A 27,405-nucleotide genomic window follows, 5' to 3' on the forward strand; every position below is an offset into this window, starting at 1 on the left:
AAATCGGTGAGCTCTGTCTAATATTGGTTCTACATCTTGGCAATTGAAATGTGATTTTATTCCTAGATGAGGGACGTGGTATATAAAATTTTGTCGAGTTATGTAGCAAATTGCAGTCAGTTAGGTTGTGCACAAGCTTATATAGATAAGTAACAGCCATTCGCCTTCTCCTAACTACTAGCGGGACAAGATCAAAGTTTTCTAGCATACTTGCCTGGGGGTAGCCTCTTTCCGGGTAGTGACCATCCTTGCGGAAACACATATATTTAATAATTCTCCTCTGCACATGTTCGATGTCATTTTCGTACTTTTTGTACAGTGGACTCCATATGATTGCTCCGTATTCCAGTTTAGGTCGAACCAATGTTGTGTAGAGAGATTTAATTGTTGCGATGCTGGAAAATTCCGCGCTGACGCGTATAACATACTCCGCTACTTTCATTGCTTTATTTACCATGTCATTAATATGAAACGCAAACGTTCAACATATTATCAAAAGTGACGCCTAAATCTTTGACCATGGTGACTCTATTTAACGTTTCGTTGGCTATTGTATATGTATAACGAAGAGGTTGATTTTTTCGTGAGTATGACAACACTTTACATTTAGTAATGTTTAGGTGTAGTTTGTTATTTTCACACCAATCATATATAACATTTAAATCATTCTGGAGAATCTGACAGTCATGTATATTATTTATTGTCGAATATTGAGTTGGAGAGTTGCAAATAAGTGTGGCAACGCAGCGGAGAACACACGAGAGAGCGTGTGGTTAGTTAGTGGTTATTGCAGGGATCCTCTGTAATGGCGCGTTGCGTTATATAGTAGAGAGTTGCTTGAGTGTGGTTCGATTTAATAAAGAGTTTGTTTTCTCGGTTATATCAACGCTTGTGTTGTTTGTTGAGAGATATCACTTTCGGAGGGAGTGGATTATAATTACCTGGAATAAAATCCACTGTGATAATCTTTAGTTAATTATATACAAAGAAATATTGATTGGAGAAAATTAATAATGTTGACCGTAAATTCCTTACTCAAAATTATTTATTAAATTGCTGTGCATTTAATTTTTATTTTGTTTTACTTTATTGATTTTTATGAAACAATTGACTGGCCCAGTTTGCATGCACGATCGCCCAGGTGGTTGGATTGTCGTCAGCTTTGAATGACAATTTATCCTTTGGGGTGTGTGAATTGAGTTGCTGGAATTTTGTAGTAATAATAATCATAGTTTATCAATTCTTTTTATCAAGTTGTACTGATTTAAAATTTTTGTAAACAATAGTGGGCTAGCACACAAAGAGTAATATCTGGTGAATTCACAAATTTATGTTTGCGTGAATTTTATAGGAGACTCACAATGGAGGTGGTCAAAACGTAAATGAAGGGGATTTTGAGGAGAATGGAAATCTAACACCACATCCAAATAGCAATAGAGACGAGTTAGAGGACGAAAGAGCGGAGTCGGTGTCTGAGACTTCGTCTCGCAACAGGTCACCCACCCCAGGTAAATTGGTGGATTTGATTAAAAAGATTAGAGTATCTGTAAATTTTTTTTGAGTAGACGAGGATCCATAAAATTAATTAAAAACCAGATATTTATTTGAAAAGTTATTTACAGATGTGACCATTGCTGAAAAACACGAATTTCTCCGAGACATGGCTGAGAAATTGCAAAGTGCAGTTTACAGCATGGAGAATTTGGAAGGAAACTCCAAAGACATCCTGTATAGGATGGAAAGCGTCGCTAAACAAATCCATAAATCGATGGGAAGACTGACTGAGATCACTGGCACCATCAAACAGGCCCTGGACCTGTCGACGAAAACAAATCATAAGTTGCTGAAGTTTTTGTTGCAGAACGGAGGTGGAACTCCGTCTGGAACAGGGTCAATCAACAGTAAATCTGACCACATTGGACCTGAAGGGTCAGGTCGTCAGTCATCAACGAGATACAGCCGCTTTGAGGAGTCTAGTGGGGCACCTTCGAGTCATTCTAGAGTAGAGATCCCACGCACATATGAGAGAGAGGTAAATAAAAATATTTCTTTCTCATCGACTTCACTTGTCATTCCGAATCGCAATCCAGAGTTCGAGTTTACGAGTAATAGAGAGTTAAACAACAGTGTAACGGAGTTGGTTACCACCTTGCAGTCACAGCAAGGTGTTCCAAAGGTCTCTTACAAAAGAGATTACATTTTAAAGAGAGACACAAATTTTGATCTTTGGATGGACCGTTTACATTCGGAATTGTCAACTGCGGATCTGCTATTTATTCTTGATCTTGAGTCACCCAGGCAAATTAATCTAGATGAAGCAATTCTCAACAATAAAAAGGGGATTGTGAGAGATATAATCATCAACCACCTGGATGAGACATATCACTCTAGAGTATTGAAGATTAGAGACCCAGTAGAGATAATCCAAACATTGAGAGGTTTCAGACGAGATGAGGCAAACCTGACTCCCTCTAATGCAAGGATTAAATTTTATAAGATGAAGATGACCCCTGGAGAATGTTTCATCAGCTTCTGCGAGAGGTTTGAGAAGGAATCGAGAGTTTTAGAGAATTGCGCTAATGCAACGCCTTTAAGCGCTGAAGAGAAAAGAGCGGTGTTCTATAACGCTGTTCTTGATTCCTTCCCGACATTGAGCGATGCAGATTCCACTTGCCAAAATGTGTCTAAGAGAGAATTTACAATAGAAGAAATAAAGTCTTTTGTATGCGCAAGCAGGCTGAGAAAAAGCAGACCCAGCAGACACATAGAAGCAAGGAGTATGTACCCAAGGTCAATAGAGTTGAGCATAAGAAAAACGAGACGAAATCAGAAAGCGAGGACGTGTGTTACCGGTGTAACGAGCTGGGACATCGCTCGACTGCCTGCCCGAAGACGAAAGAGGGACTGTGGTACTGTTACGGCTGTCATGACCTCACCCGGCACATTGCAGCACATTGTCCTAAAATAGCATCATCGAGTGGAGCCAAGAAGCCTTCTTTTGCAAGAGGAAAACAACCAATGAAGTTGAAAGATAAGAAGCTACACAAAGTAGACAAATCCGGAAAGGTCCACAAGAAATCTGCTAAGAATGGAAGCCATAAGCACTACCTTCTGGCCAAAAACAACAATAAAGGTGAGCGAGCTTTTCATATTAGTACTAGTAATAATGTCAATTTTGTTGCTGACTCTGGAGCAACCGAGCACATAGTCAACAATAACCTTGTTTTGAGCGATTTTCGTAGAGTAGCTGAGGGTGTCATAAAGAGTGCTAACAAAAACACCTCAGCTGATATTAAAATTGACGGAAAAGGCAACATGTGTGTGTTTGCCGACAATAAGAGAATAAGATTAACAAATGTGTTAGTTGCTAGAGATATTTCTGAAAATTTGATTTCACTGCGAAGATTCGCTGAAGCAGGTTTTAAAATTGTCCTTGATGATAGAGTCCTGAAAATCATAAATAAGAGGGGCGAGACTATTTTAGATGGAAAATATGTCAAGCCTAATTGGGAAATTAATTTGAGTGTAGAGACAAAGTCAGACAATGCCGAGTCTCAAGTTTTTGAGGATTACACTTGCTTTGCTAGAATCGTGGGAGAGAGATTAGAACAAATAGAGGTTCCTATTTCTTCTGGGAGAGTAGAATCGATTCAAAATGAAGCATCTGATATCCGAAATGAAACTGGGAGAGACAGTTTGTTACCTAATGGCTTTGAGGGTTCAGTGTTCGAGAGAAAGCACTTGAACGTAGATGACGATAGCGCAGTTTTTGAATTAGAGAAGATCTTATTAGGAAAATTCGAGATAGAGAGAGCAGAGTCGCGCAGTGTCAGTAAGGGCATGTTGTGGCACGTTAGATTAGGACACGTTTCACTTAGCTATCTGAAATTACTGAAAAAATCTGAACCAGCCCTTAGAGGGGTTAAATTTGAGTCAAGCATTTTGGATTGTGAAGTTTGCGTCGTAGCTAAAATGGAAAAGTTGGCATTTGGCAGCGATAGAGTCAAGGCTGATAGACCGTTATTGAGACTTCATGGCGATGGTATGGGGCCTATAACACCAACATCTTTTCCTGGAGGAAAACGGTTCATAAGTATTTTGATTGACGATTACTCCAGATTTGCTGGAGTGTATCCTGTCAAACACAAAAGTGAAACCGGAAAGACGTTAGAGAAATTCCTGATAACAACCAGGAACCTCCTTGGAAAAGATGAAAAGGTGTGTTACTTTAGATCGGATCAGGGGACTGATTACTTGGGTGGAGAGTTTTTAGAGACCATAGAGAAAGAGAAAATAGAACAAGAACTTTCACCCCCGTACACACCTGAGTTGAACGGTACTTCTGAGCGATTCAACAAGACCATTCAACAAAGAATTAGAGCGCTGATACTTGATTCTGGTTTGCCAGAGAGCATGTGGGACTTGGCTGCAGAGGCAGCGGTGCACATATACAATCGTACGCCACACAAAACTATTGGCTACAAGATCCCGATAAAGGTCTTGAATCCTAAGATTAACTGCCGTTTAGATAGAATCAAGAGATTTGGGTGCATAGGGTACGTGAGAATTCCCACAACACAAACAAAGTTCTCACAGAAAGCTGTGAGGGCTGTGCTAGTTGGCTACAAGCCAATGGGTTACATTCTTTGGCACCCAGAATCTAGAAGGTTTCTAGAGAGTAGACATGTGCGATTCAACGAGAAGGTAGTATACAAAGATGTGTACAAAAAGAACCTTCAAGTTGAATCACCCAGGGAGGAGGAATTTAGAGTAGAGAAAGAAAGTCTAATTGAACACCCTAAGTCAATACTTAATGATAGCTCTGATAAGGTCGATGGGCAAACAGCAAAGAAGAGAGGCAGACCACCTAAGAGGAATATGGAGAATTCTTCTTGTGGGGTGGTTAACCCTCCAAAGGAACAACCTGAGAGAAAATAGCCGCGTCGATCAGCAAAAGACCAACACTTGCTAGTGAAAGCAAGGCAAGTGGTAGATACGAGTTTTGCTTTCTACACTGGTAGAGTAACAAATCTTAAAGAAATAGAGTTCAAAGAGACTGATCGAGACTGGAAAATAGAAGACTTAGAGTGCGACGAGATCGCTTATTGTTTGCTAGCTTCGATCAACAAAGACCCGACGACTCTTAAAGAGGCACTTGCCTCAAAGGATGCACCTCAGTGGATACAGGCTGCAAAAGAAGAGTTTGGGTCCATGGAACGGAAAGGAGTATGGAAATTAGTTCCAAAACCACCGAAATACATAAACGGGTTGAAAACACCTATCTTTGACTCTCGGTTGGTGTTCAAGAAAAAGGTCGAATCCAATGGACAAGAAAGGTTCAAGGTTCGACTAGTTATTAGAGGATATAAGGACACCAAAGAATACGAGCTTAAAGAGACTTACGCGCCTGTTTCCAGACTATCTGTAGTCCGAGCTGTCCTTGCTATTGCTAACAAATACGATTTAGAGTTGCATCAAATGGACGTTAAAACGGCCTTCCTAAATGGAGTTATCGAGGAGGACGTTTTCATGGAAATTCCTGAAGCACTTGAGTGTGATGAACAGCTGAGAAATACTCACGTTTGTAAACTTGAGCGAGCTCTCTATGGACTTAAAATAAGTCCAAAGAGATGGAACATAAGGTTTTCTGAGGAAACTCGAAAACTGGGCCTTGAAAACGACCTACACGAGCCGTGTTTATACACCTGGAGGAAAGGGAAAATTCGTTGTAATGTTGTACGTAGACGACATTTTGCTCACTGGTAACGATGGAAATAAGTTGGGAGAAGTAAAAAGCCATTTGAGCACAACGTTTGAGATGAAAGACTTGGAGGAGCCCAAGAACTTTCTAGGGATTAACATTAAGAGGTGTCGAGAACCATGACACTGGACCAGAGGGAATACATAGAGAAACTCCTGGAAAGGTTTAACATGAGAGAGGCCAAACCTCAGGAAACTCCGATGGTTACTAGACAAGTGTCACATAGAGAAGATAGGAAAAATGCGAACAAAGAATCAGAGAAAACAGTGGTCGGGTTTCCTTTCAGAGAAGCCATCGGGGGTTTGCAATACCTGACACCAAACTGTAAGACCAGACTTAGCGTTTGCAGTAAATCATCTATCGAGAAAACAGACGAATCCCACCGAAGAAGACTGTCAGGCGGTAAAAAGAATGTTCAGGTACTTGGGAGGCACCATTAACTTGAGGCTGACGTATAGAGGAAAATTAGACGTGTTAGAGGCTATGACAGACTCGAGTTTCAGGGACTGCACAGATTCGACATCAACAGGAGGATTTGTGATTCAACTGTTTGGTGATACTATTAGCTGGAGATGCTATAAACAGACTCTTGTTACTCTGTCATCTTGTCAGGCTGAATACCTTGCCATGAGTAATGCTTGTCAGGAGCTTATCTCGCTAGACAAAGCTGTAAGATATATCTTGGGAAAGACATTCTTTCCTATAACAATTTGGTGCGACAATAAGTCATCTGGTGATTGCACTCAGAAGGACGGTAGTCATAAGCTTAAAAACTTTGACGATCCTCTTCAAAAGATCATTGAGGACTTAGAGCATAGAGAAAGAACTGGGAGTAAACGTCACATGGCAGATACACATGGAGACTACGTAAAATCCTGTGTATTAGAAGGGAAAGTCAATGTCAGGTGGATCTCGACGAAGCAAAATCCAGCTGACATAATGACGAAACCTCTGCCATCTGAAGCACATAAACTTTTGAGAAATTGGATTTTGAATAATTGAGTAATTAGAAAATACTGATACTAAATATTAATACTTGAGCATTCTGGGATTTATTAAATTGTGTATGTTTTAGATAACTAATTGAGAGATGATTCAAGAAGGACCCAGGAGGCAGTCCCACGAGTAACCCCCTCAGATGGATGACGACCACTGGAGTAACACAAGATATCAGTGACATTTAGTATGTAAGATGCGTTAAATGAATTGCATTATGTTTATAGTTTTTTTGAGTTTAGAATTAGTTTTAAGATATTGATTGTATAGCACTTGTTTGCAACTGGAGGGAGTGTCGAATATTGAGTTGGAGAGTTGCAAATAAGTGTCCCAACGCAGCGGAGAACACACGAGAGAGCGTGTGGTTAGTTAGTGGTTATTGCAGGGATCCTCTGTAATGGCGCGTTGCGTTATATAGTAGAGAGTTGCTTGAGTGTGGTTCGATTTAATAAAGAGTTTGTTTTCTCGGTTATATCAACGCTTGTGTTGTTTGTTATATCCGTTCAGCCACTCCTACATTTATCTTTTTAAATATTTTCATGTCATCGGCGTAAATCAATTTTCTAGCAGAAATTAAATTTGGTAAGTCGTTAATGAATACTAAAAATATAAATGGACCCAGGTTAGATCCTTGGGGCACTCCGGATGTTGGGGTAAACGATTTTGAATTATACCCGCCATATGATACAAATTGTCTCCTGTGTAACAGGTAAGACCTCAGCAACTTAAGTAGCGAATTGCTAAAACCATAGCTCTCTAGCTTGCCAAGTATAATGTTATGGTCAATTTGATCGAAGGCTTTACGAAAATCAGTGTATATAGTGTCAATTTGGCCTTGTTCGTCTAAAGTTTCCAGACAGTACTCCGTAAAGCAGGCCAGATTTGTTATAGTCGATCGCTTCGATGAAAATCCATGTTGATGCTCCGACAAATGTGCTTTAAATTGAAAAGCCAGCTTTTCATGAAGCATTATCTCATATACTTTGGAAAAATTGCAGAGTATAGATATGGGTCTGTAGTTTTCCACATCCGATTGAGATCCAGATTTTAGTACGGGAGAGCTCCTTGCAGTTTTCCATACTGATGGAAAAACGCAGTTTTTAAGTGATAAATTAAATAACATTGACAGTGGTATCGAAAATATGCGGGCACAGTCTTTAATTAGGTACGCTGGAATTTGGTCAGTTCCTGCAGTGGGTTTATTTTTTAGTTTTTTTATGGCAGCGATAACGTCTTCCTCACTGACATTAGCTTTGATATTAATCAGCTCACTAAATATACTAGGAGGCACCGTATCGCTTGTTGAAGAAGGTTGTTTATAAACGCTTTTGAAGTATTCGGCGAAAGTGTCCACAATTGATTGTGGGCTATCGATAGTTTGATTGTTATAGTTCAGTGTTCCAGGGACGCGAGTGCTACCGCTCTTCTTTCGTATATAGGACCAAAAACATTTCGGATCGGACATGAGCAAACCTTCCGTTTCTTTTAAATGTTTTCGATGCAGCAATGATAGTTGAGCTTTAGTCACCGATCGCATACGTTTGAATTCGTCATAATAGCGCTGCAAATTCGTGGTTTTATATTTTTTAGGCATAGTCTTTTTATATGTTAGATTTCGTATTAATTCTTTAGTGAACCAAATCGGATATTTCCGTTTACTCTGCTGTACATTATGGGAGAAGGGGACGTTCCGGTCAAAAACAGTTTCTAGTAGGGAATAGAATTTTTTACACGCTTCATTTATATCTACGAATTGTGCAAGACAATTCCAATCAATAGTAATAATTTCAAAATATAAATTATTAAAGTTAGCCTTTTTAAAATTGTATATCTTAGTGTTACTTCGCACTTTAAAGTTAGGCACACTCTTAGTTAAAGTAGCATTAAAATCAAAATCTAGTGCAGGGTGATGCGAGTTATAGGGGGCTTTCAAAGTTAAAGAACGTAACTGGTTCATCCGAAGCCGTATTCATGTAATTTGGAATCGTGCCATAAGTACACAGAATGATTATTACCCAAAGACGAGACACATAAACATGACCCGCAAAATTGACCACTCGAAATGTTTGTACCTACATTTGTATACCCAAAGTTAACACAAAAGTGGGATATAGATCGTTTTATGTGCAGGCGGCAAAACTATGGAACAATTTACCAGTGAGTGTACAATTGATTGGAGAGACTTTTACTCGAGTGTGTTTAAATATCATAAAAAATGATGTCACAAATTTTTGATAGATTCTTTACTACTCTTTCATTCTTCTTTTATTGTTTGTTTTGCTTTCTTCTATCGCTATATTATTGTATTTTTTGGTGTAGAATGCCACTTGTTATGTAAGCTTGTAGAGGGGGGATTGATGGCTGCAAAGCTTTTCCTACCCCTTAATAAAGAAATATTATTATTATTATTATTAAAAAATTGTTCATGCCCAATCCTATCTCACATTGCACACTCTCCTCCTTTCTCGAGTTAATTTTCAAATCCATAAGGCGATTGGAAGTACTTTGAGACCCCACATCTAGTTGAACACACAAACACAAGAATTTATTTCAATCTCTTGGGAAAAATAAGAAATTTGCTGTGGCTAGCACAGATACCACACCTGCGCATGCGCGATTTTGTCCAAGAATATGTGTGCCAAATTTGGTTCCAATCTGTTTAGCCGGAAATAAGAGTTGCGCATGCGCGATTCATTCCAAAAGCTGTTTGTCTAAGAATGTGTACCAAATTGGTTTAGGCGGAAATAGTACAGACAGGACGATTGACATCCAGATTTCGTTTGATTCAGGTTCCCTGGTGCTTTTGATCCAACACCTCGGTCAATTTTACCGTTGAGAGGACGAAAGTAAACATTAGTCAGTGGCGTAGGGTTTATTTATTTTTGTGGGCAACAAAGTTTATGTTTTATTTCCATGTGCAAACGTAATAACTTTTTTAATATAATATAATATACTATTTACTAAATATTTATGACCAAAAGCTGTATGTGTTTAAAAGGTCCCTATTGATGTATGATAAGGTATGATGATTTGATACTTCGAAGTGGGAACTTAGAAGGCGAGTTAGAAGAAAATTTAAACACATTAAAATGCGAAAATTCCAGATCAGAAAATTCCTGTATGCACGTCTATGACTTCAAAACACTTACAGCTTTTCCCAATTTCAAAGGGCCCCCATAAATTAATACACCACAATCAATAAGTCCTACACTATAAAAACGCTTAAAAATTAAGGAATCACGTTTTAACAGCGTTGCCGTTGTGATGCACTAGTCACCATAAGTTTTTTTGTTACGCCGTTTAATTGTAAGTTAAAATTGTTTGGGTTATTGAACTCTTATAAGCATTTAAAAATCCATTTAGACTACTCTAGATGCATATGTTATTAATATTCCCTTAAAAACTATCTCGTGAAATGTGACAACTTTAGCCTCCTGCAATGTTAGTAAACAAACCATAATATGATGGCACCATAGAATTCTATGGATGGCACGCATAATAAGCATCAAGGCATCTCTATCTTTATTTCTTACTCTGAGGTACAAACTGTTTGGTTAGGACCACAGAAGATATTCTTTATTAATTGATGAGAACGACGCTGATCCTGGATACCAACTTTGCGTTGCGAATCACTTTAGAATTTAGTGCAGTTTCATTCATGGAGTCACGACGAAGGCTATAATTAAGGTCATCACGTCTCTTGATTAATCAAGCAATGCAAGTTCACAACACCTGTGGAAATTCTGGGGGGGGGGAGGCGCCCATCGCTAATATACGACTTTTGATCCCCTAGATGCAACCGTACGTCGTGACTTCTCTGCCAGCAGCCGCCATATAGACGCATAGTTGAACAGGATTCAGCCCTGCATTTCTTTCTAAGGCTTATGGCGCCTCTACACGGCACTTGTTACCTCGAGCATTTGCCATCGTTGCAGCTATTTAAAAAAAAATAATCGAACGGCCACACCGTTGATGGTGGTTGAGGTTATTTTTATTACGGTCCGCCTTTTCCCGTGTATATCATAATACACGCTATGTTTGGTTTCTACCTATTAATAGAACCAAAGAGCTCTTGGATAGAACGTATTGATTTTGGTCCAAGGTCTACACTACGCGAGGATTGATTCTGCGAGTCAAAGTCGCGCCTTTGGAGTGCACTGATTCAGGTTGAGAGGTTCCACCCTGTATATACAACTTACGACGATGCACACATTTTCGAGAGCTGCACTTTTTAGAAGGAGATAAAGTCGCTCTATCTCTACAGAAAGCTGTCTGCGCCATCTGGAGATCACCAAACGCGGGTTATACGTTTGGCATCTTGTTTGTAATGGCGGCCACAAAAGCATCGCTTATTTAATGCAGATGTTTGCATTTCTTCATAATTTATTTGCATTTTGTATGCAGCATTGTATATTTTCTGTGAGTTTCAATCTTTGATTTTGAAGTTGACTGGATTTAACCTTAATGTAGATTCATGTGTTTGATACCGTTAACCTTTTGTTTGAAATCGGGTTCCTTTTATGTGTAGTTAACTTTACTTAATGTTTTGATTGCCCCAACTACTTAGATACATTGCAAAGAATAAACAGTTTATCCTGTCAATTGTGTTTTATTAATATATGTAACAAAATTCATTAAAAAAAAACTAACACAAGTCTGAATTAACATTGCATGGAACATAAAATCGCTATCACTATAAAATGTAGTATAATATATACCTACTATAAACTTTACACTACAAATTTTGTACTTATAATAAAAAATGTGAGATAATTAGGTACAAATTTGATTAGATCAATAATGGTAAAATTACATTGTATAAAAATAAGATCCCTAAATTGAACTTGGTTTTTTCTACATTGATTATATGTCTCATTTCTTAGGGTTAGTTAAAACATGCTGAAAACTCAAAACTGTCTCAAATATAAAATATTAATACTTCAAACTAAAACTTGTTATTCTACTGCTAAACTAAGTGCACATTTAAGTATCCGAAATTAGATAAATTAAAATTATTCATATGCATGCAACACATATCAATATGTATTCATCTCGAATTATCACGTTATGACTCATAAAACTAATGAAGTAAGGGTAATCACATATTATCATCAGTTATAAAATAAATACTTATCTAGTTCAAGTAATGATATGATAAACAAAATATCACAAACCATTATAAATATCCTATTTTACGATTGATTAATTTCATCCTCATAAATTATTTCAAAGTCGCTATCACTATCTTTTCGTTTAGGAGTGCCACCTGATTTTAATACGGTCGTTATTAAACTGCTACCTATAGCAGTTAAATTGCTCAAAATCGTCAGCTGGGAAGTTCCCGGTTCTGGATCACTTTTGGGAGCTTCCGAGAAGCGCAGTCCTTTCGAGTATAGATTTTCATCCTCCGATGAACTGTCACGGTTGAAATGGGAAGACTCGAAACTCATACCTTTGTGGTCGGAATCGGAATCACTAGAAATTTCTCCAGGCGTGTACGAAATTGCGGCCGAAGGTTTGGCGCGCATGTTAAATTCCAGATCTTCTTCCTCTAAACCGTCCAGGCTGCCTTCGGCGTCCAAGTGCGATGGCATCGACATCAGGCCGGATATTAAAGAATTTGTAACCGAATCTGCAAGATGATAATTTTTGAATAAATTGATCCTCCCCACTACTCTGAATCAATTCAAGAATGGTATCAAAATTGCGATCTATTTTGGAGATTGTCAGTCGATCAGTAGGAATCCAAAATTTAACTGCGGAGTGGCCAAGTCTACCTGAACCTGGACCCCGGCCTCCGCCGATTAAGATTTGCAAATCTTAAATTATATTGAGTTTTATTTAATTTTAGTCGTAGTTGTACTTATGCTGTAAAAATTGTTCAAGAAGAGAAGTTAAGCAACATGTAGGTAAAGAATGTATTGCGTCTTTACAAAAATTAGTTAACAGATGCTTGATAAGGGGACTTTATCAAAGTAAAATTTAATTTAACGAGATAAACGATGGTACATGTGTGAGGTTTAGAGACAAGGAAATGAAGTGTAAGGTGACGAGGTGGTGAAGACTTAAAAAATTGGCGCGCCGATCTTACGGGACGGTTGTAACAGTCCATTGCGTGTAAATTTTCAAATACGATTTTTCCGGCGGTCGGCCGTTTTAAAGTTTTTGTCGATTGTAAGTTAGAATTGAAGAAGTGATACAAAAATTAGTTTTCTGATTTTTGTACAGAGTTGGTGTGCTCGCGTTCAGTCATAAGCATCTGTAGTTAAAATTTCAAAAAAATATCTCTTTAAATAAGAAAATTGACATTGCGCATTTTATGATCAGTACTTTCCGAAAGGGCATATAACGGCCTCGTTATGTGTACAAAGGAAAATAAGTGAAGGCAATGTTATGAGTTGGAAATTATTTATTATTTGTGTCAAAAAATTAGATTACGCATGCGTAGACCTGGACAGATTTTCTTGAACCATTAACAGAAAGTGCTTAAAAGATGTTTCTTATAAAAACATAAAACGCTCATCAAAAATAAATTTTACCTGCGCAGACTAGTCAATGAAAAAAAATATAGCGCATGCGCTGGTTACAATTTTTTTCAATTTTATCTGAAGATGCGTTTTATAGAAACAAATACAACATATTTTTGCGTAATGTATTGCGCACGCGCAGATCGAACTTTCTTTGAAATTTCGGCGTGAGATACTTCTTGTAAAAACAATTTTAAATAAAGTGTCAACAAATAGATTGCGCATGCGTAGTTCCAACTTTGTTATTTGTGGCCGATATTTTAACAGAAGGCGCAATTGTAAAAACACCTGAACGCACATGTAAACCATCAACATATAGAAAGGAGTGCGCGTGCCAATGCTAAGAACCTCTTAGTTTTCCCTTCTCTCTCAACTGCAGCATCCGCGCTTAGCATTGGCGGGTGCAGTCGATGATGCAAACAAATGGATACACAGTCTAAAAAACTTACGAAATCGTGACATAACATTCTGTATCCTGTCGGTAACAAAGCCTTTGTTGACCTATGTTTATATGAAGTCATAACGTAAGTCAAAAAATTAAGTCTATTCTGTATGTACTGTGTATTCTGTATTTGGGAACACCCTGTATACATGTATAATGCCCTATACCTAAATTTTGACATACTTAAGGCTTAGGCATACAGAAAGAGGTCCATCGCCACGGGCAGCGATCTCAGACCAAGGCGATCATGCGGTCTAGTTGTATTACACTGTGGTACATCATCTCTGTCACACTGGATCGCTGCCAGAAGTGACAGACCGCTTTCTAGATCCCGAAGTCTTCATACTTAATTTACTTATGTCAAAAATAACATTTGCAGGGTCAAGTATCTAACCCCTCTTCTATTTACCTTTACTATTTGAAGTTAAATCTTATGCATAATGAGCCAATTTAGAGCTCTAACTTAGAAGCAATCATCAAATCAGTCTGCAACTTTTTAAGAGTGAAGCTCAGAAAAATTATAATTGCTTGTCAATAAAAGCTCTCAAATGTTATTTGAGGGGCGGGGTTTCAGTCAAAGCTCCTCTACCAATACAAAAAAACAGTAAACTCAATTGCTGGGGCCTGAAATCAAAAAGGATTCTATTCTTGAATTGGTTGAAAGTAATGAGTTCGGTAATGAGGTTGAGGCTCAACCAAATGAAGTTATACAAACCTGCGGTTTTATCGGTTAGCAAACTTTCCAGCTCCGGGTCTTTCTCATTGAAGTCCTTATTTGCTATGAAAGGTAGTAGTTCTGATTCGGCCAGTAACCCTACAATAAAAAATTGTTATTCTGCAAGTCGGGTATAAAACTAACCTTCGTTTGAGCCGATATTTTGCACTATATCTTTAACATTTAGCAAGTACTCAGATGGTAGACGAGAGATTATTAGAGGACCGGTAAATATGGCCAAGAGTATCAGGTAAGATAGCGCGAATCCTGATACGTTACGTGCCACAACAGTCAGGCTTAGGAAAATTCCACACATGATGACGCAAAACTGAAATTTAATTTTCGAGTAAATTTGCATTTTAATTTGTGGAAGTAATACCATCGAGGGACTATCTTTTCTCAAACCTTGCAAATGCAAGGATATGTTCGACAGGATACGTCCCACCTGCCGCATGGCATCGGAAGACGAATTACGTTCCGCTTTCAATTCTTTTCTTTCGAAGTATAAATCGCATAAAAACAAAAGAAGGGAAACTAAAAAGATTACTCCATAAAATCGCAATTCCAATTGCACAATCAACCTGCAATGACATTCAAGATAAAAATAGTAACATTTACAAAACAATTACAAACCACAACAACACATGTAAGACACCCAGGGTCATGAAACTGATTTTCGGATCATCCCAAACTAAGACCTTATAAACTGCATTCAAATATGCATCTGTTCGACTAGTCTGTGCTTTACCTGGAGGTAAAAGGCGCTGAAATACACCACGAAATATTCGTGACACAAATTCCATGCTTTTTTTCAAATTGTTTTGCACGCACACTTTATTTACAAAAGATTTTAGAGATATGTTAAAACAGTTTGAATGGTATTACCACATAATAATCGCCTCTGCTAGTGCTAAGCAATGATTTACGATAAAATCTGTGCAAAATCACTATAAATTACGCCGATTTTTTTCAACAATTGTGACGTTGTTATGATGAATGAGGAGTCATTTTTGTGATGTTTAAATTTGGATCGTCTACTCTCGGGTCACGCGATCGAGTTTGTTGTGCTAAAAATTATTTATAATTTATTAAGTTTCGTTTTGTCAACACTGTTGTTATCTGCATTACATTGATAATTTGTAAGGAAAATGTTGTGTTAATTTGATATAATTTGACATTGACACACATAATTAATGTACGTTCATTGAAAGACGTCATTGATACGTATCGTACGAGTGAGATTCAGAAAATTTTTCATTTAGATTTTAGGTATTTGTATCTGCTATAGAAATTACAAAGATCTACCGTTATCGTTACGTTTCTGTACGGCACAAAGTGTAAGAAATCGTGAACTGTAGTTAGCCGAAATTGAAATGAAAGAAAATTGGTTGTTTTAAATTAGACCCATCTCATGGCCATGAACCGGGTGTGCCGTAGGCCATAGGCAACAATAACAAAAGAATCGAATTGAAATGGATTCCTTTCATTTTTAAAAGCCACGCTTGCTTTGTTAAATTTTTGTTTTTGACTACGTTGCCACATTTCACATTTAAAGAGGTATCGGTGCCCATAGGTTTAACCATTGATTATAGTGTATATAATCAATGGTTTAACATCGATTTCAAATAAAATTAATTCCCTGACCTATTTTTTACACCAATATGCCGTGAGTACACTACGTTTTCAATAAATAAAGAAAAATGCTCATCGCGACGTAGGTAATATCAAAAATAAATATTTTTATGATGAAATTCAGTCACACCATGTGCGTTGGTGACAATCGGCTGCTTATCCACCTATCGTTATACCATTGTTTAAACAAAGGTACCTACCTACTACCATTGAATTTATAAATTCAATGCTACTACCTACGTTGGAGTTGGCGAGGATAATTAAATCTACAGACTTATTTATTAGTTTTGCGACTTTGAATGTTTCGCAATTTAGAACTAATCAACTAAATGCTTCCACCAACGCAAGCGCAACAGTTTTTCATTGCGCGTGTGAAGTTAGCATCTCAGTTTTAAAATGTGGCAATTGCAAATAGACTTTGTGAGCTCCCCTCCCTCCAAAGTTATAGAATTCGTGATTAATCGAAAGAATTCCAATAATTAAGTCATAAAGAACAATTTCGTAAATATGGGGGCCAAATTCACGCAGCCACCCTTTGCATCAAAGGTGAACTTTTTTAAGAGTTCTGAAAAGATCTCAATAGTTCGTGGTGACATACGCCTACGGTTAAGCATCACACCTTACAACTGCAAGAATATATATAGTAGCATATCAGTATTATGCAATGAATAAAGAATACCAGGAAGGAGAATATCAACCTTAGACTGAAAGAAAGATATCAACAATATACGTGCGACCGCGATGGCTTTTGCAAATGGCGGACAGTATAGTTTCCTGTTCGAGTGGCGTACCTACCTTACAGTTGTAGAAGGATACAATTATAAAGAATTTTACACGAAAACAATCTAAACCCCCATGTGTACATACTCCGCCTATGACTTTTGTTTAACTCACCTCATCCGATAAAAAATTAGTAAATTTACATGTACTATATAAAAATAATATTGGTATCAATATTTAGACGTGAAATGTATTTCCCAAACTTTTATTTTTTGCCGTTTTGGAGCAACCACAAGCACAACAACTATTATTTTATGTCACTGCAAAAACCACAACAAAAATGAGTCATAAGTGGCTTTTGCAAATGGCCGACTTCCGTCGCACTCTCTCTTGTATACAACCTGAGTAATGCTCCTTCCTGGTATTCTTTATTCATTGGTATTATGCTTAGACTATTAAATACCCGCTTTAGTGTAAATCGGTTTATGGCCGTTTGCACCGACAAATTTAAGCGGAGCTTAGCTTAAGCGTAGCTTAAAATCCATGACAACGATTATTGAGACAATGGTTTCCATGGATTTTAAGCTACACTTAAGCTAAGCGCCGCTTAAATTTGTCGGTGCAAACGGCCATTATTGCTCTTTTAACTAATTATGCAAAATTCACGTTAGTTTGACAACCTAACAACTGTTTACTAATGTATCTATTAGCGTTTTCGATTGGCAAAACTCGTGCTGCACGAGAAACTGAAGAAATCCATGTGAAAATTGCTCTCAATGGAACATAAATATTCGTAAATATTTGTTGTCATTTGTCCATAACCTAGCATTTTAGATTTAGGTAATCGACAAATCTCTATTCTAAAAAATGACAAACGATTTCAGTATTATTTATGATAAACGATGAGGAATATAAATTTGAAATTCCTGTAAAGGACCAATTTTTGGCGTTCAGTTTAATGAGTAAGTGCAACTTTTTGTAAAATAGAAGTTATGGCTAGTTCATCATCTTCGCTATCGCTAAATGACGACAAAAAACTCTCCCAACGCAAGTAAACAAATTCAAGTTGTCGCACGTTTGTTTTGAAAATTTGTTAACTAGCAGCTCCACGAGCTCTCGGAGCTCGTGCGTCGAAATTTGCACTGAGTGCGTAATTGTTGCATCACATTTGCCAATGGAACACAGAAAATTGCCCTAAAATGACCAATAGAACGTAAAAATTGCACTCATGCAGCACGAGTTTTGCCAATCGAAAACGCTATAAGATTCAGCTACACAATACACAAAACTCCTCCCCTCCTAGTAGACACCACGAAATCTCGAAAACGGCTGGGCATTCCGGTGTGCCTTTGTGGTCTTTGCATAGCGGTTGTTACTGTCATATTTTCTTTTGTATCACCTAATGCGGTCTCTACTGGTTCCTCCTCCTGAAGTCTGTTGTCATCAGTACGTATATAGATTGTCCGTTCTGACTTCATCGGTCTCTGATGGTCCATTCATAACGTTTCTACGTAGATGGTCTCAAAGAGCATATTGTAGTATCTGTATCTTTGGGTATTATGATAGTAGCATACTATGGGACGAAATACGAAACGCTTATATGTATACCCAGTAATTGTGAGTCTTCGACTTTAACCGTTTTGCGTGGATACCGGGAATGATTTTTAGGGTATGAAGTTGGGCAGAAGGTCGGCGTGGGTTACATCCTTCGATCATACACGGAGTATGTATGATCGAAGGTTACATCATTTAAAGATCAGCAGTGTAGTATGATCTTTGGCTTTGCAGTTTGCACCATTGTAATGTTTTTCGATCCCTCGACGAACGTGCAAGCGAGCCGATTTCTCAGGGTTTATTTTCTTTGTTTTTGCTGTGAACAGCGTTAATTACAGGTAGAAATCGTTTTAACCTTCTGCGTACTGACCATCAATCTTTAAATTTCGTGTAACAATTTCTTTTCATTCACAGTTTGCATTAAATGCAAATATTGAAGGATGCGGTGCTCCGTTAACTAGACCTGAATCTGCAGCTTTTGTTGTGTCTCAGCAATACGAGAATGGGGGTTCACTAATAACGTTTTCTGCTGTGTAATATGTGGATTTGTTTGTGTGATAATCGACTTTACCTTGATTATTGCCTCTCTCACTCGCCCTTTGTGTGTGTTTGATATGTTTTTGTACTAAATTGATTTAGCTTGTTTTCCAATTTGTTAAAGGTCACTCGTTTTTATTATTTTTTTTACGCACTTGAATCGATTACCGATTTTCATTGTACAGGGTGTAAATCGAAAAGTGGAGCATAGGCGTTTAACATGGGAAATTACTTTTTCTTTGCGCAAACGTTTCCTAATTATTTTACGCAAAAATACTTCAAATAAAAGTTATAGATATAAATTCTGCATCTTAATCATGTGAAACGATTATTCTACCTCTTCTTGTACGCGAAAAAATTAATTATAAAGATTCTGTTTTCACGAGTATGGACTATGATAAAAGAAAAACATAATCCATGGCTACTTAGACTAAAAACTCGTGAAATCAGAATCTTTATAATTAATTTTTTATCCTATACAAGGAGAAACTTACATTTTCTCGCCTGTGTGAGGACGCGAAAGAAGACAATTGCACGCATGGAGCGAGAAAATTCAATTTTGTCGGCTAGGCGAGAAAAAAATACGCCTTATGTAAGCTAGATGGCGCGGTTGTAATAAAATGTCAAAGAAGTTATTTCTTTTTAATTAAATAAGAAACATAAAATCGTCAACACTGATTTAATAATTAAATTTACCCTATGTTAACTTTATTTTACTGAATTCAAGAATTTATTTAATTACCGCGAACCTATACCTATCAGAAGCGCGGATCCCATATAACAGTTTGTGACCATGTGCCAACTGGCCGCCGCTAGGAGCAGTTCGATCGTTTGAAAGTCCGTGGGCGATCGAAAGTGGAGCGTTACATTGACATTAGATGGCAGCATTACAAACCATTTATTTTGACCATTCGAATATTTTCCTTTTTAATCGTCAGATGTCAGGAACTCGGGATGTTTTTTGTGTTATCATTGGAATGGTTTTATAAATAGGATTGGAATGTTCTAAAAATAGATCCCTTAAGAAGCATTGCGTAAATTTGTAATGTAAATAATAATACATTTAGACGAACGAAGCTTGCAGTCCTTGTCCTTGAAGGAATGCAATTTCATACATTCTATTCACAGGCAGTAAAATAGGCAGGTTCCACATTTTTACTGAAAGCGGGAGATTTTGTTATTAAAAAACGATCAAAAAAAATTTTAAGGCAAAATATTGTCCGTTGCAAGCAGGCAGCTACATCATTTCCACATTCACATTTGATAACTAAATTTCGCGAATCAGCTTTTTTTATAACCATGCAGCATTGTGCACAAATAAATCGGTCCCAGTTTACGTGAATTCGTATACCTACTAGAGCTGAGCGATAAATGAAATTGTTATCGATTTATCGATAAGTCTGTTCAGTCTGATAATTATCGATTAATCATTAATTGATAACTATCGATAATTATCGATAACTTTAATCACTTATCGTTAACTTTCGATAATAATCGACAATTATCGATAAATCGTAAGGCTAATTTTCGATAATGATCGATAACGTTTGATAATTATCGATAACTTTTTATAATTATCGATAACTTTTGAAAATAATTAATAATGATTGTTAGCTGCTGATAATAATCGATTATTATTGCCACGAAAATTGTCTATCTCTGATATTTATCGATTAATAAATAAGTAGCGGAAATTATCAAGAGAAAACTATCGATACTTTTTCATAAATCTCATCGATATATATTCTCAATCGATATATTACATCATCCATGCGTACACTCGCTAACATTTTTGTTTTTTTGGTATTGATATTGCGAGAGATAATTTAAATAAAACAGGATCTTTTGATGCTCAAGTTGTCTGAAATCAAAGGTGATCAAGTGGACGATAATCCTCAAAAATGAGTACAGCAGTAGGTTGTGAATTGTGATCATATGGCAACTCAACAATGCTCTTACATCGCTTTTGTTGGAAGTAAACTGGTATACCTAAACATTGAAAAGTGTATGTCGTTAAAAATTCTCTCGATAATTATCTATCTTAATAGTTTATAGTTGTGAGATTAATCGATAGATTATCGGTAATTATAGGTTTATCGACCAATCCTTTAACATTTTCGATAAATTACACCGGTCTACAGCATTTTTGCGCATGGGACATATATACCTTATTTTTATTGCTTCTATAGCCACAAATAAGAATTAGAACAAAAAATGGTTATGTATTTGTTTTTGTGTGAAAAAAATGCAAAAAACCAAAAAATAAAAATACCTATAGAATCCTACTTACATAGGCATGATTTATTAAATGGTAACGTTTCTACATTTATAATTGTTTATCTTAGAGTCTAAATGTTTAAAAATGGAACAGTTTTGCTGTTTTTGTCATGTTCAACTGAATCTGATCTTCCATCATGCTTCCAACTTCCTGGCCTTGGGAAGGTGCCTAAGTTCCATTGTCTCGAGAAAGTGTTGTCCTTATTCCGAATAAGCTCCCATATTATCCTTAAATTGATCTAAATGAGAATGTAACCTGTGCATCTTTATTCTTTAGAGACATTCTATTCCCCATGATACAAAACCAAATCCTGTCAGCTCGTCATAATTTTCAGCTCTATGGTTTCCCAGGAAACACTGAACGGGAAACCATGGACTATTGCCTTAAAACTGTTCCAGGATTTTTTTTCCTCTTTGCTAAGTAACCGCGGAAAAATATCACCCTCCATTTTTCTTTTTTTTTTAGGGAAAACAAAGATTCCAGCTTTAATTTTCGCCCCTGAAAGCTTTCAATCAAATCGCTGTAACTTTTGTAAAAGCAAATATTTTCGATGTCTTAATCGCACTTATTATTATTTATTTTTGCTTATTATAGTCAGAATATATATTGTGTAAATCCCATGCGCAAAAAATTCTTTTTTTGTTGACCGGTCGACCATTTTTTTAAAATTTATCGATTGACTATCTATTAATCGATAATTATCGATAAGTTATCGATTAACCATTGAGAACAAATTTCAAACGTCAGAATTTAAAAGAAAAGAGGTTAACGACCTTTTTATTTTGTATCAAAATTGCCAGGTGTGACGTGTGATCCTAGATCAGGGGTCGGCAACCTGCGGCTTTTTTGATACCTATAAAGTTGCGGCTCTCCGTATTTATCTAAAGAAATTAGTTCATTTGTTCGAAATTCGCCTTTTTAATTAATCTTATTTTGTATCAAAAGTATACTTGCAGCAAATAATTATCTAATTTTTGAGACTTGTTTACTTTCTGGTATTCTTTTGTTTTTTTTATTATAGCCAGCCTACTCCGATGTATAAACACGTAATTAATTAATGAGTAGGTACTTTTGTGAAAAATATTGAATAACCTAAACACTGCGGAGTTTAAGCACAGGGCACCCCTTATAAACATTTAAGAGAAGACAAAAGCGAATAGCGAAATAAAATAGTGGTAGTTCCATTTGAAAAAGAATAGTTATAGCACTTTGAACAAACGGCATTGAAACAACCAAATATTCAGGATGTTCTATTTAAAAAGATCAGTTATTAATTGACATCGTAAAAATGGAACACCCTGTACATTCAAAAATAATTTCTGTAGATCCGCAACCACCAATATTTTTACCAGGTATCTATCAGCTATGTAGGAAAAACCGACGGACTGTTGCAGGACCCTGTATATAGCCAAAAACTATAATATTGAATCAAAAATTATTTGTGGCTCTTTAAGAATTGGGAAATTTTGTAAATTGTAATTTTTAGCTCTTCCGTTTCAATAGGTTGCCGACCCCTGTCTTAGGTAGTTTAACCGGTGGCAACGGTTTAACCGACACACACAAAAATTAAGAATAGATAGCGATAGGTAGGTACATTTAATTTCTGTTACAGTGATCAAGGATGCCTGCGTATTTTTTGCTTTCCTGTTCAAATGTAATTCAATCTTCCTTAAGGAATGTTAAGTAAGGTCACGATTCATGAAAGGAAGAATGTTTATCTTACGTCATTCAACATCCTGTGTGCCACATAAATGCCTTATAAGTACGTTTCTTGGGTATCTAGAATTCTGTATACAACAATTACAAATCGAGATAGTGGGTTCATTACAGATTCCTGTATAATAATTAACAAAGGTAAAAAACTGACATTATTATTCATCTTTCTCGATGGTAGAGACATCTACGTCTTGTAATTTAAACTATTGAAAACAGTCACATATCCTGCCATTTAACCTGCGCTTCTGATAGTTATAAATTCAATGCCTATACCTATCAATGTTTCGTGAATTTGAATACTTTCCCAATATCACGTGACCAATTCAAACGTTTCAAACTTAAGTCATAATCTCCCATTTACTTTCAATAACGAGCATCTGTGTCAATACATTTAACACCAAGATGTACTTTGCACTGTAAGTAGAACACCGCTTATCCGCAATAAGTAGCATTTTAACATACGAGACTATCCCGAAGTTAAAATGTGTCCAGTGTGACTGTAAGGAATGAATAAATCTATTTTTTCACTACTAGCGTCTGATGACATGATTATTAACCTTTTTTCCACTTGTAAAGTAGGCTTTCTCGGCATTTGTTCAAAGTGGTTAATAATTTTTTATTATTAACTAGTAGTCAATAATGAGAATGAGAACTGTCACGCTGTCACTTTTAGAAAACACAACCCGAAATTTCGCTCAATGAACGTTTAGACAAGTTCTCTAAAACGAATAATTGCCACCATTCGCAATTTCCAGAGAAATTACATACCTAAAATTATCACATTTTGAAAAAATTCGAACGAAATTACTCTTTGAAAAATCTCAATGACAGAACAAAATACGGCCTGTTTGACTTGTACTTCCACGTACTTGATTGACATGTTAAATTAAGAAACAAACAATTCTGTCCAACCGTTAACTCTCTTATCAATATAATATGTTAATTTAGAGGATTTCAAGTGCTAGTAGTGAAAAAAATAGTATATATACCACGGTAGAGAAGTCTATTATTGCCTTCGCACCTTACACCCCTCGGCGCAAGCGCCTCGAGATGTAATCTTGGTGCTCAGGCAATAATAGTGGACTTCTCTACCTTGATATATAATGTACTATTATAAAACACATTTTTTTAAAATACAAGATCGTCAAGGATTTAAAGTGTGCCCATTGCGCGTTCGTCACCAAGCATAAATCCAGTCTTAAAAGCATCTAACATTTGACAAGACATGGATCCTGCCAAGGATTTAAAATGTAACCGGTGTGATTTTGTCCCTGAAAACACACATTCAATTTTAAAACACATTTGTTAATACACAAGACCAGTAATAATTTCAAATGCGCCTGGTATTAATTACAATCCCCTTAAATCCCGTTATTTTCTAAGGAAATAATCACGCGCCAGTGAAATGCCGGAAATGTCAACTCATTCGCACATGATCGGTATTCTCCACTTGCACCTCTGCTCTGTTGCACAGTGACTCCCTTCGGTGACTCCGCACTGTGCAATCGGAAGCGCGCTAGAATTTGAATTTGCGTTGAACTGTATTATAAGGGAAAGGGGTAAATCTACGAGTAAAAAATATACTCGTGGGCCCACTTAGATTGCACCGTTTCGTAAAATTTTTTCGCGTAGTCAGCAGGAAACGTGGAAATAAACAAAACAAACGCGTGCAGGTTCACGCGTTAAAGCAAATCCAAATTCAAGCGCTTGCGGTCGGACGTTGTGGAGGGATTAATTTTAAATGTAAGTGTATAGGATAAAAAATATTGTGTGTACCACGGCACGAAAGTTGTTTTCCGGGCCTCAGGAAGTGGCCATAGCCTCGGCTGCGCCTCGCCTGGCCATATCTTCCTTCGCCCCGGAAAACAACCACTTTCCCGCCTTGGTACACAAAGTACTATTTTCGCGTACAAGAAGAGGTAGAATAATAATCCCTTGGAAAAAAAGGTTGCCCATGGCCGGCCTGCTATAGGGCATAAAAAGAAACAGATACTTATAAAATGTCCTATGATATGTTACTAAGACATAAAATATGCTGTCTTCCGGTCTTTACACGGAGCGGAACTTGTGGCGCGTCTGTGTGACTGTTAACGGACTTCCGAAATACAATAACGCGCTCGGGTGGTAGCGATGACCCCTGCACAGGGTGGTTTTCCTATTTAAAAATTTAGGGGTTGCTGCATCCTCACTGTAAGAGTATTATATTTAGGAATGAAAATTTTTACACAGGGCCCTTGAAGGAATTATGATGCACCCAGAAGTGTCACAAGGCTTCTCCCATCAGGAACATTCTAGTCCAAATCTAGAGGGCACAATCCACAATAGGCCTTAAAGCCAAGGTCCAGGAACCTGATAGAACAAGAGGAAACAAATTGTGATTTCATTACATTATTTATAACCTAATTATTTGGGTAAGCAGGGGGTCAAAATATGAATTAAACAATAGGTATTTTATGTTATTTTCTTTATTCATTATTCGAATCATCCTCGGAATTATCTAAAGTTGGTTGCATATTTATCCTCTTTGGCAGTATCATTTCAAAGGCCTCTTTGAATGTCTTCCCCTCGCTTACTCGAAGTAAGATTTCAAAAACTAAAATATACAGCACAAACTGATTACATATATTTTTTTCCAGAGTGGCACACTTACCCTGATTAATAGTGAACACTTTTCGGCTCACAGAATGAAAATATTCGCCAATAGGCAGCTGGCCATGGGCAATACCCTCGTTAACAGCTTTTTGATGGCAAACTCCCTAAAATAAATCATTACATTTGGCACAGAAAGGGATAAAGCACCTTATGAGAGTTGTGATCCACTAATCCACCAATAATGTAAACTTTCTCCTGCTCGAGCTCGGTTATCACATTATCACTTTCACTACTTAAGTAGACCAATTTGTCTTTAGGAAATACATCTAAATAACTACTTTCATGAAAATGCATATCCCAATTTTCGTGCCCATTATGTTTGGCCATTTCCTCCTTACAGCGACCGATAAAACTAGTCAGGTGCAGCTGCATTGGTGCACTTGCTCGTCGATTTTCCGTATAAACACGAAGAATTTGTTTGATAACTTTGCCCATATCCTACAAATGATAGAACTGTAACTATAGCTAAATGACATCACATACCTTATTAATCATTAGTTCGTCAAAGCTTAAATCGATAACCACACCAATTTTGCAGGAACTGTTCGCCATTTTTGCATTTTTCAATTGCTTTCGGCTAGGTCCAATGTCAATATTGAGCATTTTAGCTTCAATCTTTTTACTCCTCGTTTTCAGTTTTTCTTTTGCCCGTTTCAGTTTTTTAACAGATTGCCATTGCAACATACGCTTATATTTCTTCATTTGAGTTTTTGTTAGTTTGGAAATTGGAACTCCATTAAATAATTCTTCTTGAGCAACATTCTCATCATTTACATTTGAGGGCGATTCCTCCAATTTTCCTTCTGAATTCATTTCTATTACACTACAAAGATATTGTCATAACCTAACCTCATTTATTCCAGGTTAAATAACTTCGACATACCAAAGTAGAGTATTTATTGAATTAATAATATACTAAGCATACTACATGAATGATTTATTTACAAATTTAAAGTTACTTTTTCAAAACCTCTCGAACCATATTCAGACGGGTTCGATTTGGTAGATAATTTAGGGAAAGATGAATCACCAGGCAGTACAGCAGGTCGATTTTCCAAAATTCTGAATCCGCCAAGTCGGGTCCAATCATTCTGATTATACTTTAAATTATACAAGACTCCAATTCCTGCCAAATACAAAAGAAATATTTTTCCCGTAAAAAATCTTAATGTATGAGCTCGTTTGCCTATGACAGGTTCTAACATATTTTCCAGATAATTTAAGGGTGCCTTATATGCTCGTCGGAAAATGTTAAATCGAAACTTATACATTTCGGGAACGTGCCGAGGTTCATTTGGTGATAGTATTTGATCTTGCATCCACTGCTTACGCCAAGCCCTCTCCGCTTCCGTCATGCCGATAAGACGTTCTCGTTCTCTTACAAACCGGCCTGCTATAGCCATAGGCCTGGCCCCTCCTGTCTCCCTCTTGTACATTTTGTCCCTTAAAAATGGATTTATGAAAAGTTATATAATTATTTCTATTTACTATTTGATATCTACGAAGTTAGACGACTTTAGAAATAGGAATGAGGTTATTTTAACAAACACTGCACAGAACATTGACTTTTGTTGTAGAGAATTGTATCTATGGTTACCATAATAATTATACAAGGTGCTCCCAAACATTACGTTTCAAATTATTCAGGAAGGTAGTGCAGTGTTGTCGTCCTTCATTTTGTAAGGTTTTTGGTACGCTAAGTTAGATGTTCGCTTACAAAATTTTGTGAAATACTGGTAAAGGAGTGAGTCGGGCTCTGTTGCGGAACACCCGCAGGGATGCAGGGCTGGTTTCAGTTCGTCGGCGATAGGAGGGAAAATAAAAACCACATTGATTGATTGTAGTCTTTATTGGGAAAACGCTTAACGAATCAAT

At 37.0% G+C, this 27,405-nt stretch overlaps 3 protein-coding genes across 3 annotated transcripts; all 3 read right to left on the bottom strand.

The window, feature by feature from the left end:
- Nucleotides 1-11,832: 11,832 nt before the first annotated feature.
- Nucleotides 11,833-15,704, bottom strand: LOC116175847 (reticulophagy regulator 3-like). Its single transcript, XM_031494178.1, has 7 exons — nucleotides 15,570-15,704; nucleotides 15,327-15,508; nucleotides 15,075-15,273; nucleotides 14,821-15,022; nucleotides 14,586-14,769; nucleotides 14,442-14,540; nucleotides 11,833-12,389 (listed from the first exon to the last, which is right to left on the bottom strand). The coding sequence occupies exons 3-7, from the start codon at nucleotides 15,242-15,244 to the stop codon at nucleotides 11,950-11,952; spliced, it is 1,095 nt and encodes a 364-aa protein (XP_031350038.1). The 5' UTR covers nucleotides 15,245-15,273; nucleotides 15,327-15,508; nucleotides 15,570-15,704; the 3' UTR covers nucleotides 11,833-11,949.
- Nucleotides 15,705-25,327: 9,623 nt separating this feature from the next.
- On the bottom strand, nucleotides 25,328-26,541 carry LOC116175848 (tRNA methyltransferase 10 homolog A). Its single transcript, XM_031494179.1, has 5 exons — nucleotides 26,414-26,541; nucleotides 26,014-26,353; nucleotides 25,678-25,968; nucleotides 25,529-25,634; nucleotides 25,328-25,471 (listed from the first exon to the last, which is right to left on the bottom strand). Exons 2-5 carry the CDS (start codon nucleotides 26,341-26,343, stop codon nucleotides 25,344-25,346), a joined length of 855 nt encoding a protein of 284 aa, XP_031350039.1. The 5' UTR covers nucleotides 26,344-26,353; nucleotides 26,414-26,541; the 3' UTR covers nucleotides 25,328-25,343.
- Nucleotides 26,414-27,137, bottom strand: LOC116175849. The gene is made up of 2 exons (XM_031494180.1): nucleotides 27,019-27,137; nucleotides 26,414-26,973 (listed from the first exon to the last, which is right to left on the bottom strand). The coding sequence occupies exon 2, from the start codon at nucleotides 26,964-26,966 to the stop codon at nucleotides 26,472-26,474; it is 495 nt and encodes a 164-aa protein (XP_031350040.1). The 5' UTR covers nucleotides 26,967-26,973; nucleotides 27,019-27,137; the 3' UTR covers nucleotides 26,414-26,471.
- Nucleotides 27,138-27,405: the final 268 nt, after the last annotated feature.

Source organism: Photinus pyralis, unplaced genomic scaffold (genome assembly GCF_008802855.1).
Source record: "Photinus pyralis isolate 1611_PpyrPB1 unplaced genomic scaffold, Ppyr1.3 Ppyr1.4_LG7, whole genome shotgun sequence".
NCBI classification, from domain to species: Eukaryota; Metazoa; Arthropoda; class Insecta; order Coleoptera; family Lampyridae; genus Photinus; species Photinus pyralis.